Source organism: Elaeis guineensis, chromosome 4 (genome assembly GCF_000442705.2).
Source record: "Elaeis guineensis isolate ETL-2024a chromosome 4, EG11, whole genome shotgun sequence".
Lineage (NCBI taxonomy): Eukaryota > Viridiplantae > Streptophyta > Magnoliopsida > Arecales > Arecaceae > Elaeis > Elaeis guineensis.
The window spans coordinates 23,369,532-23,384,904 of NC_025996.2; the positions used below are offsets into that span (position 1 = coordinate 23,369,532).

Sequence of the window (15,373 nt, forward strand, 5' to 3'; positions counted from 1 at the left end):
TCACAGCTGATTACCGAGCAAGTCAAGGGCAAGTTTGAAGCTCGAGACTCCGTTATGATGAAGTATCTTCAGAAGGTGAAAGATCTTGCATCGACTTTAAAATATTTTAAGATCTCTCACATCTCAAGAACAGAAAATGCTCGAGTCAACATACTTTTCTGACATGCGACCACTTCATTCAACTCACTGGGTCGAACATTCATCGAATATCTTAAACAACCGAGTATTGATAAAGTCGAAGAAGTGCTGCAACTTAATGATGAGCCAAGCTGGATGGATCCAATCATCCAGTACTTGACTGATGGAACTCTACCAATAGACCCTTCAGAAGCCAAACGACTCAGATGGATGGCCTCGCAATATATTTTGATGAATGGCCAATTTTATAAAAGGCCGTTCTCTCTTCTCTTACTGAAGTGTTTGAGACCAACAGATGCCGACTATGCACTCAGAGAAGTTCACGAAGGGATTTGTGAAAATCACTTCGGAGGCAAATCTCTAGCTTACAAAGTCTTACGATAAAGATATTATTGACCCACCATGAAGAAAGATGCAGCTGAACTTATCCGAAGATGTGAACTATGTCAGAAGTATACAAATATACAATATCAATCCGCCAGTCAACTGACGTCAATTGTTGCACTATGGCCCTTCGCACAATGAAAAATTGACATACTTGATCTTTTCCCTCCGACATCTGATCAAAAAAAGTTCATAGTGGTTGCAATTAATTACTTCACCAAATGAGTGGAAGCTGAACCTCTGACATAAATCACTGAAAGTAAGATGGAAGACTTCATTCAGAAATCAATCATATATAGATTCGGTCTACCACACACCATCATCATTGACAATTATCGATAATTCGACAATGAAAACTTAAAAGAGTTTTGTACAAAATTTTATATTACGCACAAACTCACATCAGTCAGCCATTCACAATCCAACGATGAGGTGGATGTAATAAACTGAACAATCCTATATGGTCTCAAAACCAAGCTGAATGAAGCTAAAGACCTCTGAGTAGAAGAACTGTATCCGATCCTATGGGCATACCGAATAATTCCTCATATACCAACGGGAGAATCGCCATTCAATTTAGCTTATGGAGTAGAAGCGATGATCCCACTTGAGATCGGATTACCATCGATAAGGGTGGAACAATACAATGAGCCGAGCAATTCAGAATGTCGGAGAGCCGATCTAGATTTATTTTCAGAAGTCTGACAGCAAGTTCAAGTTCGGATCGTAGTATATGGGCAAAAAGTAGCCCAATATTATAATATAAAAGTTAAGCTGAAGGTCTTCCATCCAGGAGATCTGATTTTAAGGAAAGCAGAAGTTTCAAGACCTCTGGATCAAGAAAAATTATCTTCAAATTGGGAAGGATCCTACAGAATAATCGAGACACTTCGATCGGATGCATATCGGTCAAAAACTCTTGATGGAATAATTATTCTATGGACTTGAAATACCGACAACTTGAAGATGTATTATCAATAAAGTTGTTTATATGTACAATGTTTAGAATGAAACATTAAATTTCAGGTTCATGAAAGCTTCGATCAACTACAAAATGATAGCAGATCGATGAATGAATGATTGATTTTTATTGACAAATCTCGATTTTCACTGTAAAAATCGATACACCGACTGTATCTTGGTACCGACTATATCTCGATTTTCTACTGTAAAAATTGATTCTTATCGAATAATTACTTATGTTGACTTAATTTTAACTAAGCAGAATACTATGCCAATATGACTCCGATCGAATTGAAAATACACCAACTTGACTACAGTCAGTCGAAGGATATTCGACTTACTACCGTTTATCAAAATAACTAGACATACCGACTTGACTATGATCAGTTAAAAGATGTTTGGCTTATCACCGTCCATCCAAATACCTAAAAGGTAAGGTATGTCGATCGACATTCGACTAACGGACAAATTCTATAGTTATTGCTGAACGCTCGACTCACCGATCGGTATTCGATTGTCCGACTTAATTCTATGACATTGAAAGTATACAAAAAGAAAGAGTTGGTACTTAAAATTTTTTTTTCATTCATTGAAGGAAAAGTTACAAAATTGGATCCAAGGTCTAATTACAAAATTTATCTGATTACAAAAAAAAGAAAATGCTACATCGATCATCAGTCATTGTCTTCATCTTGCTCTGACGCAGCTTCGGCAGTTGGAGCAGGTTCTGATACAATCGGTGCATCATCTTTGGTCGGCGCAGTGCCCTCTTCAGCAGCTTCATCTTCCGAATCAGAAAGAATGATGCTGCTCAAGTCTAAATCTGAATATAATTTTCCAATCACATCTCGACCGTCCTCGTATCCGATGCAGTAGGAAGCATATCCACCTTCGAAAATTTTTTTCTTAAATTCTTTAAAATTTTTGAAGTTCTCGACAGTCAGACTCAGAGCTTCCCTCGCCAACTCTACTTCAGCTCTCGTGGAGGCTGACTCAGCATCGGCAGTGCTAGCCTTTCCAGGGTGGCCCGATGCTTTCCACGCTCTGCTTCCAATTCTTCAATACATCCATCCCTCTCTCTCTGAAGTCGATGGATGGAGTGCTTCTTGCTCTTGATCCGTGACTCAAGGGATGAGATATTTTGGCAAGCCGACTCAAGTTCGACTTTGGAGGACTGTAGGTCGGCCATCATTCGGGAGATCTGCTGTTGAAGTTTCTTCTCCCGTTCGGTTGTCGCCTAGAGTTGTTCGATGGCAGTATTCTTTTCGATGGTGACAGCCACCATCTTATCCATTCAAGACCTATGGAAGTCGGCGATCTTTCGATAGTCGCTCTCTAGAGCATGCATATGTGCGTCCACTGAAAGCAGAAGATAAATCAGATCAGATCAAATTTAAAAAAAATAGAAGAGATGTCGAAAAACTTATCCCGAGTATTATCGGGTAGAAAGAAGAAAATATTTCGACAATAGTCCGATTTTTCTTTTTTTCCGATTAGTCGGGAGAAGGACAGTTTCGATGAGCCACTTGACCAATGCCAGATTGGCCAAGGTCGACTCACCCTCGGAGATCCTGATGTCGAAAGGTGTTGGAAGGCTTGCAGATGATCCGTCATCGGTCGAAGTCACCAATGCCTTCCCCCGATCCCCAATCGGGGGTCAAGCACTCGAGATCATCGAAAAGTCAGTGCTTGACTGCGCCTGAGAATGTTCCGCTGGAGGAATGACTAGCGCAGTTGCAGACTGCTCGGGTTTGGTCGTGGCTCCAGCCCTGATATGAACCTCTATTGATGGAGCCGTCGATGGTACTGCTACAGCTCCGTTATCTCCTATCGTCCCATCTTCAGCAGACGGTGCCTCAGGTAGCGTTGTCAGGGCCGACAATGCTAAGACTGGCCCAGGAACTGTTTCTGATGGAATGTCAGATTTTCTCATCAGTACTGACGGAGTGACAACCCGACTTTTCTTCGACGGTCGAGAGGGTCCAGCTTCAGCTGCTACCTTCTTTTCGATAGCATGCGAGCGGGTATCGACAGTCGATACTCGTATCTTTGACTGCATGCTACAACCAGAATAAAGAGATCAGTATAAAGTTCAGAAATAGACAAGAAAAAAAAGTGACCGACTATGTTATATCTAAAGAAGTGACCGAACTAAGCCCGGCATCGTAGAGAGCTTGTTCGGTCATCAGCTCTCGTTGCAGTGGAACTGCCATGTCTTTCAGTCGGAGGAAGTCTTTTCGATCATCGATCTCCATCCGACTATTCTCGTTGGGGCCAGTTCTTGGATTACCCCAGCACGAAGGAAAGCCCTAGAAAAAATAAGAAGAGACAGAAAAATTGATTCTTTCATCTATGAATGGACGATGGAAGATCGATGATAAAAGAAAAACCTTTCTCGGATTGAAGAACCACCAACCCTTGGCCTTCGGATGAGGACGAATGATGAAGAAAGATCGAAAGAGCGAAGGACGAGGTTCAGTCATGATAAGCCGACACAACAAGGCAAAATTGATGATCAACCAAACGGAGTTTGGAGCCAACTGAGCAGGACACAGGCTATAGTAATTAAGAAGATTTCAGACAAACTCTAGAATCGAGAATCGAAGACTGGTCCGAAGGTCTTTGACATAAAATGCAACCTGGCCCAGAGGGGGGAATTCACCCAACCGTCCAGATCAAGAGCGAAAAGTTGATACTGTTCTGGGATACGGTATTATTTTTGAAACCATTCAACGTTAGGCTTGGATAAGAAAGAAGCTCCCGTTTCTGGATTGAAGGAGAGTCGTTTCCCGACCGACTATCTCGAGAAGAAGAAGCTTTTTAACTAGCCATGAAAAATGAAAAACTAGAAAAGAGGAGAGAAAACCCTAAGAGAAGGAAGAAGGACTCGACCTGAAGCCAAGGATGGTGCGAGAAACAAGACCCAGGAACTCCTAGTATTGAGACAATCTTTCGACAGAACCTTCTGTTGCAGAGAAGCGACAAATGCAAAAGTAAAGTCCGGATGAAAACGACTTCATATATAGGACCCCTCAATGGTTCGAGTGAAATCAATCAAATCAAGATTCCTCCTGATGTCAACACGTGACGACATCAAGACCGACTATTGGTCGGACTGTTTGACGCACCTGCTCCCAGATCATGCTACCTCACTGTTATCCAGGTGAACAGCTCAAAGTCAATGATGTTTGGATACGTAGCCAAAATCTACTAGTCAAAATCAAATCGTTCAGATTTTTTGAGTGCCGAATTATCTTTTCAAAATGACAGCCCAATGATTATTTTACAACTATCGAAACAATAAAATAGCTGAAAATCTCTCGTATTTCAAAAAGTCATTAATACCAGCAGTCGAGTTGGGGCTCGAGGCAGCACGTGATAACTTTCTTCATCCAACGTGATAGATCGCTTGACAATATACACGTCAAACTATCTTGGACTTGGGAGTAGGGGGCAACTATTGAGACAATTTAACTAACCCCTGACTCCGACTCCACATCGGCTTTATGAACATGATACTCTGACTAACAATCATTTGACTGACCGACAGTCGGCTATTATCAACCAACAATGAACAACTTGGTTAATCTCTAACTGAAGACCATCGACATATTAGATTATCAACCGATGCTCATTCGGATCTCCATGACTACCGACCTATTATGGTTACCGACATATAGTCAGCTTATCTTTTCACGATCACATAAGGTCAGAATGTGCAGAACCTACACATCTAACCGTTATAAATGGTTATCAACTACATGTCACGGTCATTAGTGGGCATAAACAGTCTATTAACTCCATGATTATGGTCCGATAATTTAGTGCCATAAAAATGGGACCACGTACTCGACGGTTATATTTGAATCATCTATAAAAAAGAGATAAATAAATAATATTGATAAAATAATTCTGGACTGAGATTCTGCTATTTCAAAATTTTCATCTGCTGTTCACTACTCTCCACTGATTTAAGCATCGAAGGGTCTCCGTTGGACATAATTTCGATCAATGAGAATTCTTTTACAGGTACTCTTCTCCGGTGACGGACACAATAAGAGATTGGCCGCAATAGAACTATAACTTTGGCTTTGAGTCTTGGGTTGATCTTTGAAAAAAATAAGACTGAAACCGCATGGGATACCGCGGATCAGGTACCGACATATTCATATGTATATTTATTTTAATTTGATGAATATAAATATGATATGGATATTATTTAAATATAAAATTTTTATCTCTATCTGTTTTAAACAAATACGGATACAATTTGGATACTAAAATATAGATATGATTATATATATAAGTTAGATAATTAAATTTTACAATTATGAAATCAAATATATTACTAAATAGATTATAAATCAAATTAATAATATATTTATATGATTATATATATTTTTTAAAAATTAATAAGTACTTAAAAATTATATAAAGTTATTAGTAGATTCAGATATTTGGATACAAATCTGATAGTTGTTTAACTATACCTATATCATTATTTTTTTATGAATATTAATCAAATCTTTAAATTTTTATCTATATTTATATTGATTCGAATATAAAAATAGATTAGATGAATATTATTCATATTACTTTCGTCTCTAAAAAAAAATGATAGCTATATAATAGCATATTTTATTATTTATTATAAAATTATAAATAAAATAAGCACATGAACCATAAAGATGCCATCGTTCTCATTTTATTATGTATAAACTAAAATCTAAAATTTAAAATATTAAATTAATAAGATTAAGATTAAGATGTGGTTGTACCAAGATGTCGACTAAGGCTATTATCTACAAACATTTTATATGTAAATCACTGTGTAATTAGAAACCTCAAGAACAAGTATAAAAATTGTTGTAACTAACATTTTCGTATACGTCAAGGCAACAGACAGAAATCAGTCGAGATCTTTAATCCTGTGTTATAGTTTTAATAATTTCTGTTAATTATCAAATATTAATATTAATGTCTTAAAACAACTATTAATTTTATCGCGTTGCTTATATGCTTGCTTGCAAGGGCGGCGATCGTTTCCTCTTCTTAGCCGTGTATCCCGTCATCTCTCCATCAACGGCAGGGAACTATATAAAGGTCTTTTGAACGCCCGTTGATAAGCGGAAGAGAGTCCCCGAATCCGTGGCTCCTGGATTCGATGGCGGCGACCGAGCGGAACCGGGCGGAGCCCAAATCCCACTCCGTCTTCGACCTTGCCCCGGATTTCTTCGACTTCTGCCGTCTCTTCCGCTCCGGCCTTCCTCGCCTCCCACCTTGCGCACCGTCGCCGCCGCCGGAGCCCGGCGACGCCTCCCCGACCGAAAGAAGCGCGGGTAAGGAAGGGGAGGAAAAGGTCGATTCGAAGGGGGCGGGGAGAGGGGGAAGGAGGTGGCGCCGAGGTGGACGTGCAACACCTGCAAGGCCGAGTTCGATTCCCTCCAGGACCAGCGATCCCACTTCAAGTCCGACCTCCACCGCCTCAATGTAAGCTCTCTCTCTTTCTCTCTCGCCCCCCGTCCCTCCCTCCTCCCCGATTCAAATTATAGGGTAGAGAGTGGGGGACTGATTGTTCCTGATTCCTTCCTTTCGTAAAATCCCAAGAAGACTAAGGATAAGGACGGAGGGAACCATGAGCAGTTGAAAGATTAGATTAGGTGGAGCCTGTTTGCTATTTTATTGAAAAAATGGAGGTAGAATGATCGTGTAATCAATGACGAATTTTTTTTTTTATCATATATTGTGAGATAATTATTGAAATTTTGATCTCTTGTCTTGAAATTGACATGTAATGCAGGCTTCGATCATTCTCCTGAAGAACAGAAACAATAAAAAGCTTACTACGATGATGGACATGTTTTGCTAGGAAGAAGTTCGTTTCTTGGAGTTATATATCTGTGTTGTAACATACTAAGAAAACTAAGCGTATGCTGCATTGAGGTTATTCATATTGACGAATGTTCCTTGGAGTCATTAGATGGGATTATAGCGGCATGGCGTATAGTTTAGTCCAAAATATTCATTACATTAAAGTTTCATGTTAACCATAACATTGAAACAAACTGTTCAATTTCCTTTATTAGATGTTCCTAGAAAAAAGAACTGCACCTAGAGCTTAGAAATCATTTCTGTTAAAGAATGATTATAAGATGAATAAAAATAATTGAATATATATGTTTCTTGTATACAGAAACAAATTTATCTGTGTGTGTATAAAAGCAGCATAAATTGATATAAACTTGTCCCTCTTGCTTCTTGCCGCAAGTAGACAGAGGAGACTTGAAATATTCGTGTCTATGTTTGTATCTAAGAACAGCTGCGAGCTGCCATGCTGCCCAAGCTCTAATCCTAACACTACAGCAAAATTGTGTCTGATCTGTGATCAAGGACTATGTGTGTGTCATTTCTTATGTTCCTCTGCTGGAACCCTGTCAGATCAGCATTCTCGCCGATCTGTGTTTTGTCTAGGCTTCACCTCTGTGTTATTGCAGTCTTGCTCAGCGGTGCCCGTGTCTGCAAAAGGGAAGGCAATAGTTACAAGTACATGAGATTGTTTTGTTGGTTTTTGGAAAGAACCAGAACCACCTGAAGATCTTTTGGAGAAGGCAAATGATTCTCTTAAGCCTGCAAGTCTTTGGATGTGCCCCTTAATGGGAAGCTAGTGTTGTTAGAGAATAGCCTATTGCGTGAGAACAGTACAACAATTTTTTTTAGATTTTGAGATACACTGATAGAATTTGAAGGCTAAAATTGAATGGTTCTCATGTTGATATCAGTTTACCAGAAGTAGGGGGGGTGTTTAGTTTGCGACTGAAATTGGAATCGAAATCGGAACGGATTGGAATGGGAATTGGAATGGCCATATCCCTCGAAATGTTTAGTTCACGACTGGAATTGGAATCGGAATGGAGATTTGAATCCTTAAGGCAGAGGTAGGATTGGGTCTTAGGGGGATTAGGCCATTCCCATTCCACCCTGGCATTGGAATCGGAGTGGGACTCCCTCCAACTGAATAGTTGGAATGGGAGTCACCCATTCCCATTTCCATTCATAGCCCCAACTCCTCCCAAGCAAACACCTTCTAAACGTGATAGGAAGTGTTGGTCTAACTTGGAATGGATCATATGGTATGTACTGTTCCACAGGCAGTGCCATGATACAAGTGTTAATTTTGGCATTAGTTGGCTTGATATCATATGACCGATATTGGCCTAATTCATAAGGTAACTATATAATTTAGGTAAGCTTGATATTACACATGCCTGTATACATCTATTATGCATTTCACTTGCCTCCAGGTATATTCATCTGATCTTCAAAGAATTGTGTCAGCTTCTTGATGAAATTGGATGCACTTTTGGGCCTTAACAGGCAATCAGCATGTTTCTTTAGAATTGTTGGAATGCTTGATTTTAATGTTTAAGTCATGTCTACATTCAGGATTAAAAAGTTTCAGTGTGGATAAATTGAGAAGTCCTAGCATATCTCAGTGTATGGATCTTACATCTTTTTCACACTTGTTATTGTGCTTGCTGTGTTGGTTCATTTTCAAGAAGCGCCATGAGATGGTATCATGTGCACGCCGTGGTAGCCCATGATTGCTGTTGAATGACACAAAATTACCTAATTCAGCATTGGTGTAGCTGTATAGTTAATTCTTTAAGTCTTCCCCCACGGTTCCCAATTCCCCTAAAATTAGAAGTTTTTTAAGAATGTTAGATATGATATAACATTCAATTCTTCTGTTAAAATGAGTCAGGTGCCTTTTCTAAGGCATAAAGAAATGTACAATCTTCTATTTGACATATTTATTATTTGATTCCAAGCTAACTTTGTAGGCTTCACTTGACTGTGTTGTTGTGGTTTAAAGTTTGCTCAAGTTCGGATGAGGGTATTAGCGCTAGACTCTTAGTAATAAGATCATAGGATATGTATTGCACGAATCTTCATTATGTGCATGATTGATGAACTTCCCATCACTTAGTGGAATTCTTTATATAGTAAAGAGAGGATAAGTGATAAATCTCTATGAATACTATTCCGTATCGGTCCAAACCGGCCATATATCCTATATCATACTGTATCGGCCGAAAATCAGTTCAGTTCAGGTCAGTTTTTCAAAAAATGGTTTAAATCGGACCGAACAAGTTGGTTCGATACGGTATCGGCCCGAACCATCCAACACCAGACGGTTTGGTCTGGTGCGGTGCAGTAGGGTACTGGTTCGGCTTGATTTTCTTTTTTTTTTTTTATTGGATGGATTTTTTTTTCAACCGTTGGATGGGATTTTTTTTGAATTTTTTATTGTCGGTACGGTATGGTACAATACTATACCGTACCGACCAAGAATCGGTACGGACCTCGGTACCGGTTCCTAAAATCTTGCTCTATGTGACCTAAGATATGGTAGGATGGTCTCAAAGTCGAATCAGAAACATGAAAGAAGTTAGGTCATTAGCTGAGCTAATGAAATCCATCAATTTCCTCTTCTTTATTTGTTTATTTTCTCTTTCGTGAACAATCTTGTTTGAGAATTTTCTTTTGGTCTCAGGTTAGACTTGTTCTTTTCTTCATTCCTCTAAGGAACCTTATTTTTCTTCTGATGATAATCCTAGTTTCAAATTTGCAGGAACTAGTTTTCTTAATTCTGATAAACGTGGTTATGTATGTACAACAATGCCTATGATTTTTTGCCGCCTTTATCATCAAGTGCTTTTAGTTTACCTGCAGGGCATATTGATTATTCTGCAATGGTGCTGAGATTAAATAAAAGTCTTTGAATATGAACTTGCTCTGCTTGAGACAATCTAGTCTGATTCTGATTCCTCCCATGTAATTCTTTTGAGACTATAATGGAGCTCTTTTGACTTCTTGACTAGTTTTCTTCATGAATGTCCAACACATGCATTCTTCTTTTAAAGCTGGAGACCTTCTAGCATATTTATCAATTAATGCTTTCATTTGGAAATTTTCAGTAAGCTTTATATGGTGATTGTTCTTATTTTCTTGGAATTACTTTGAATAATAATGTGTACATGACAACTTTGTTTCTTTATTCTACATTTCTGCTTGTTTTCTTTTTGAAACTATAGCATATAATTGATGGATACATACATTTTTGTTGGCAGTTTAATATATTGTCTTTTCTTCTCTTTTTGGCAAATTTCAGAAACTAATTTATTCTTGGTACAGTCTACTTATTTTCTTCTCTTTTTGTCTGTTGTAGGTTAAGCTGAGCATAGCTGGTAAAAATACTGTCAAGGAAGAGGACTTTAGTGAGTTGGATGGTGATTCTTTATTTGAAGACCTTGATGTATCTAGTATATCGGGATCAGAAGATGAGTTTGAAGAGGGGTCTATTTCAAACACTGGCATGCTAGCAAAAGGAAGAGAAGGAGTTGCACAAAAATTGTATTTCCATCTCCATTCAGGAGATACAGTTTCTGTTTGGAGATGTTTGCTTTTGGATGAATCTGAAGATCTTCAATTCAGGGGTAATCAGTCAGTCCATACAGGAAGTGCTGGATATACATCAAATATAGAGGAAGACAAGTTAATAGATAAATTGAAAGGTTTGGTCTGTGAACCTCGAGATAAAACACACTTAAGGATTGTTTTGCTAATAAGTGGGGGACACTTTGCTGGTTGTGTTTTTGATGGGAACTTTATCATCGCCCATAAAACATTTCACAGGTTGGTGGAAAACTTCTTGATATCACAATTAAATAAATGATTTGTTGTATAGCTTACTTAGAAAATTAATAAGGGTGCCCCTGTTGTGCAAAGGCTCCCACCATTGCGGAGTTTGGGCAGGGTCAGATGCATGCAGCCTTACCCCTATGTGGAAAGACTATTTCCATGTTAGGAACCCTAGGTCACTGGGGCAACCTTGCTGTTGTGCCAGGGCCAGCCCTTAGGTTGCTACATATATGATATATAATATATTTCTTATGCTGCAATGTCTGATATAGATTATCTAAAGTAAGATCTAATGAATCTAAGTGATTTTAAATTATTCATATGGTGTGGTTATTTTCTTATATAATTTATATCATCTTGTACAATTACTTTATTATGTGGACCATCCTGGTCGGTAGATTGTTAATTAAAAGAGTTATGCCCTTGATATTTGCTGGTTGGCCTGTTATGAGAAATCGAACTCTATGGACCAGATTGGATCAACACGAACCGTTTAAATCATGACTCTATAACAGAAGTGTTAGTACTAAAACATGTCAGTCAAGGACTTTTGATCTTTTTCAGTAAAGCAACGTGTACAGGTATCTATGAAGGGCTTATCGTTGTCTTCAGATATCCAAATTAATTAATGAAGCTTCCCTTTGAAAGGTTGGGTGCTATACTTCTTTTGTGATCATCATCACATTTTAGTTCTCACCTTGTGTGAAAACATGAACCCAGAATTAGAGCATGATGAACACGTAGTTCCAATCATGTTATCTTTGTTGACTTCTGCCCCTTCCGGTTGTTCCAAGCTTGAGAGGTGGTTCAACTTTAATTGAATTGGTTGATACATTTTTGGGCTTTCATCTTCATAATGTAAAGCCTTTATGTTGGTGAAATTGTTTAGATGCTCTTAGGTTGTCTGTCATTTATTATCATTTCATATGTGACACATTAGATTTAAGCTTCAGGTCTGGTTATACATTAATGGGATTGGATGTCCCAAAACTGCCAAAAATACAGTTCTTATTGTTTATATTTTCGAACTCAATTATTGAAGTCCACCAATTATTCCTCCTTGCATATACTTGCAGATATGGATCAGTGTTGAAATTTGGAACCTTTATTTGAGCAGTTGTTAGCACTTTGATTTCTTTTTGTTTTGAAGCTGCACATTTACTTGGTGTTTTTTGAGTTGCCCTTCAGCTTCTGCTATCGATCTGCAGGTATGTTGTTAGGGCAAAAGCTGGCAAGAAGCAATCTGCTAAAGATGCAACTGGAAAAGCTGCAAATTCAGCTGGTTCGTCTCTTCGCCGGTATAATGAAGCTGCACTTAAGAAGGTGCTATAACATAATCAATTTTCTAGGTCTCATCCTTGTTTACCATATCCCGATTTTATCTATCATGCACTATTGATAAAATGCAGTTATTAGGAATGATTTATCAGAATCGTGACTGACTAGTTTACTTCTGCTAGTTAATGTTCATTCTTCTGTGCTCAATGAAAATCCAGTTATTTAATGCTTCATGATTCTTAGTATCTGCTATTATTCAAGTTGTAACCATAATAGAAACTTCAACACAGTCTTGATACAGTGCTTGTCCCCTTTTTACATGCTCCATGAGTTAAACAGCAAACTTTGTTCTGCAGGAAATTCAAGAATTGCTTGTGACTTGGAAACCATACATTGATTCCTCTCAATGCATTTTTGTTCATGCTCCATCAAAAAGCCGTCAGATGCTTTTTGATGTTGAGAAGCCTCAACTTCGAGTTCAGAGCTGTCGACATGTCCCTTTGACAGTCCATAGGCCCACCTTGAAAGAAGCTAAGCGAGTATATTACCATTTGACATGCATGGCCTATGAGGTAAATGAGAACACCAGTCGAGAGGAAGACTTACCTTCATATATGGGTGATCATAGCAGCAGCATGCAACAATCAAATGAAATGCAGTCAGGAAAGCAGTTGGAAATCAAGGAAACCTTTTCCGGATCAAGTTCGGTTGCTGAATATTTGCCAGCTAAAGGTGACATTGTGAATCCTCCATCTAATAGAGATGAGTCAACACCCCTACATGAGGCAGCAAAATCTGGTGATGCTCAACGAACCCTGGAGCTTCTTGAACAAGGTTTGGATCCTTGCAATAAAGATGCAAGAGGTCGGACTCCATATATGTTGGCAACAGAGAAGGAAGTCAGAAATACTTTTAGAAGATTCATGGCTTTAAACCTTGATAAGTGGGACTGGCAAGCTGCAAATGTGCCCAGTCCATTGACAAAGGAAATGGAAGAATCTCAGGCAGCAAAACAAGTATTTTTCATGGTTCCCTGTTGTAGACCAAATAGTCTGCACACTACTATTTTCTTAATAAATTATCTTCTCTACAGCAACATCCCTATACTCACATATAACCTATGCAGAATAATGAATAAAATGGTCGATGCGTCTTAATTTTCCTAAAATTTGCATAGCATTCTGATAATTAACATATCTTTCCTAAGCAAGGATGTTCAACTGTTATTTTGATGATCTTCAAATCATGTATCATGTATGATGATATTACCATTGCTTAAATATTTTGGGAGAGGCCTTTTTTTTGTTATTTCCATATGAAGAAATCTAAATCCAGTTCAATGGATATGTAGGCAGAGAAGGATGCCAAGAGGAAGGCCAAAGCAAAAGAGTTGAAGAAAGTGCGGAAGGCAAAAGAAAAAGTGAAGGTGTATTTTACTTCCATAGAGATAATTCATTCTAAATCGGAGATACATTTTAGTGGTTATTGGTGATCTTGCTTCATGTTTTGTATATCCTCATTTTTCAAGAGAATTTTCGTGTTGTGTCCTTTGGGCTTGGATTGCTTATTCATTATAGCATATGCCTTATGGACATCCATTTAGTGCCCTTTTGGCTTGGATTGCTAATTCAAACAGATGTATGCCATATAGACATCCACGACTGAACTCCCAAGTGATGCGACGCTGGAGGGAGATAAATAATCAATAACAAAATGGTTCATTATAGCCAATGAAAATGACATGGTGAGTGATTGCTAGTATTTCTTGTTTGATTGTTTGCTTCTTGTCTTTGCAACTGCAGCTGCAGGCACAGGAAGCCCTTAATCGGCCGCCACAATCCAATGAGGCCATGATGATTTCTAAGGAGGTCGTAACATGATAAAATTATAATGAATCTGCTCTTCTTGGTGTGCAACTAAATTACCAATCTAAGCTTTGAATATGTTATTTTCAGGAGGAACAGAGAAGGGCACTAGCAGCAGAGAGAGAGAAAAGAGCAGCTGCAGCAGAGAAAAGAATAGCAGCTCTAAATGCTTGTCTAGCCAACACAACAGCAGCAGCAGCACCAAGTAGCGCGGATCCCAAAAGCGGAGCCAGCATTACAGCAGCACCGCCGCTTCACTCGGAGAAGAAAAGTGGAGTGAGCGATATTACTTGCTCGTGTTGCAATGCCTCCTTGGCTGGGAAAGTTCCATTCCACAGGTATCATTACAAATATTGCAGCACCTCATGTATGCATGTTCACAGAGAGATGCTGGAGAGTGGACAGACCTAAACCTTTTTTATTTTAGATAGTTTGTTGGTATGGCTGTCTAGTTTCGCCTTGTCGATTAACATCTAGTTTTCACTGTTATTCATCTAGCCATGTTTATGTAATCAATCAATCAATGGAATAATTTGGATGCTGTTTGCGTCTTTTCTTTGAGACCTCGTAACAACTGGATGCTTTGTTTGCGAAAATGAAAGAGAGGTGAGGGGATTTAAGGACCCATAGCTTTTTATGTAAGAAAACTTCCCGTAGCTTTCTTATGCAGCAATAATGGCAGTCTCGATAAACATGGGCCTGTGTGATAATGCTGCTATTTTTATTTTTATTGCTTTAACAAGTCGCCATTTTTATTTTTATTTCTCTAACAACACCGTGTCCAGGGGGGTCTCTCTTTTGCTTTACGTTTGATGGCCTAATCTTTGTTTTTGTTCTCTTTTATCAAAAGTAAAATGTGTGAACCTACTGCTTAACCTACTATAGTAACTTCATTGCTTGGAGGTGCTACTAATGATATTTATAAGATTGCAAAACCCATTTTTGAATTGTTTTCTTCTTTTGTTATAATAATCATTGTTGATGATTACAATTACAAAAAAATTGTTAGCAATAATCAACGGCATTGTTACACCATTCACTAT

The 15,373-nt window shown here is 38.5% G+C and overlaps 1 protein-coding gene across 1 annotated transcript; it reads left to right on the forward strand.

The window, feature by feature from the left end:
• The first annotated feature begins 6,530 nt into the window (after positions 1-6,530).
• Positions 6,531-14,891, forward strand: LOC105043544 (uncharacterized). The gene is given in 8 exon segments (XM_019849682.3): positions 6,531-6,866; positions 6,869-6,975; positions 10,715-11,181; positions 12,396-12,510; positions 12,822-13,481; positions 13,817-13,891; positions 14,268-14,333; positions 14,421-14,891. Coding segments are annotated over 8 exon segments (2,028 nt in total). The 5' UTR covers positions 6,531-6,649; the 3' UTR covers positions 14,742-14,891.
• The last annotated feature ends 482 nt before the right edge of the window (positions 14,892-15,373 follow it).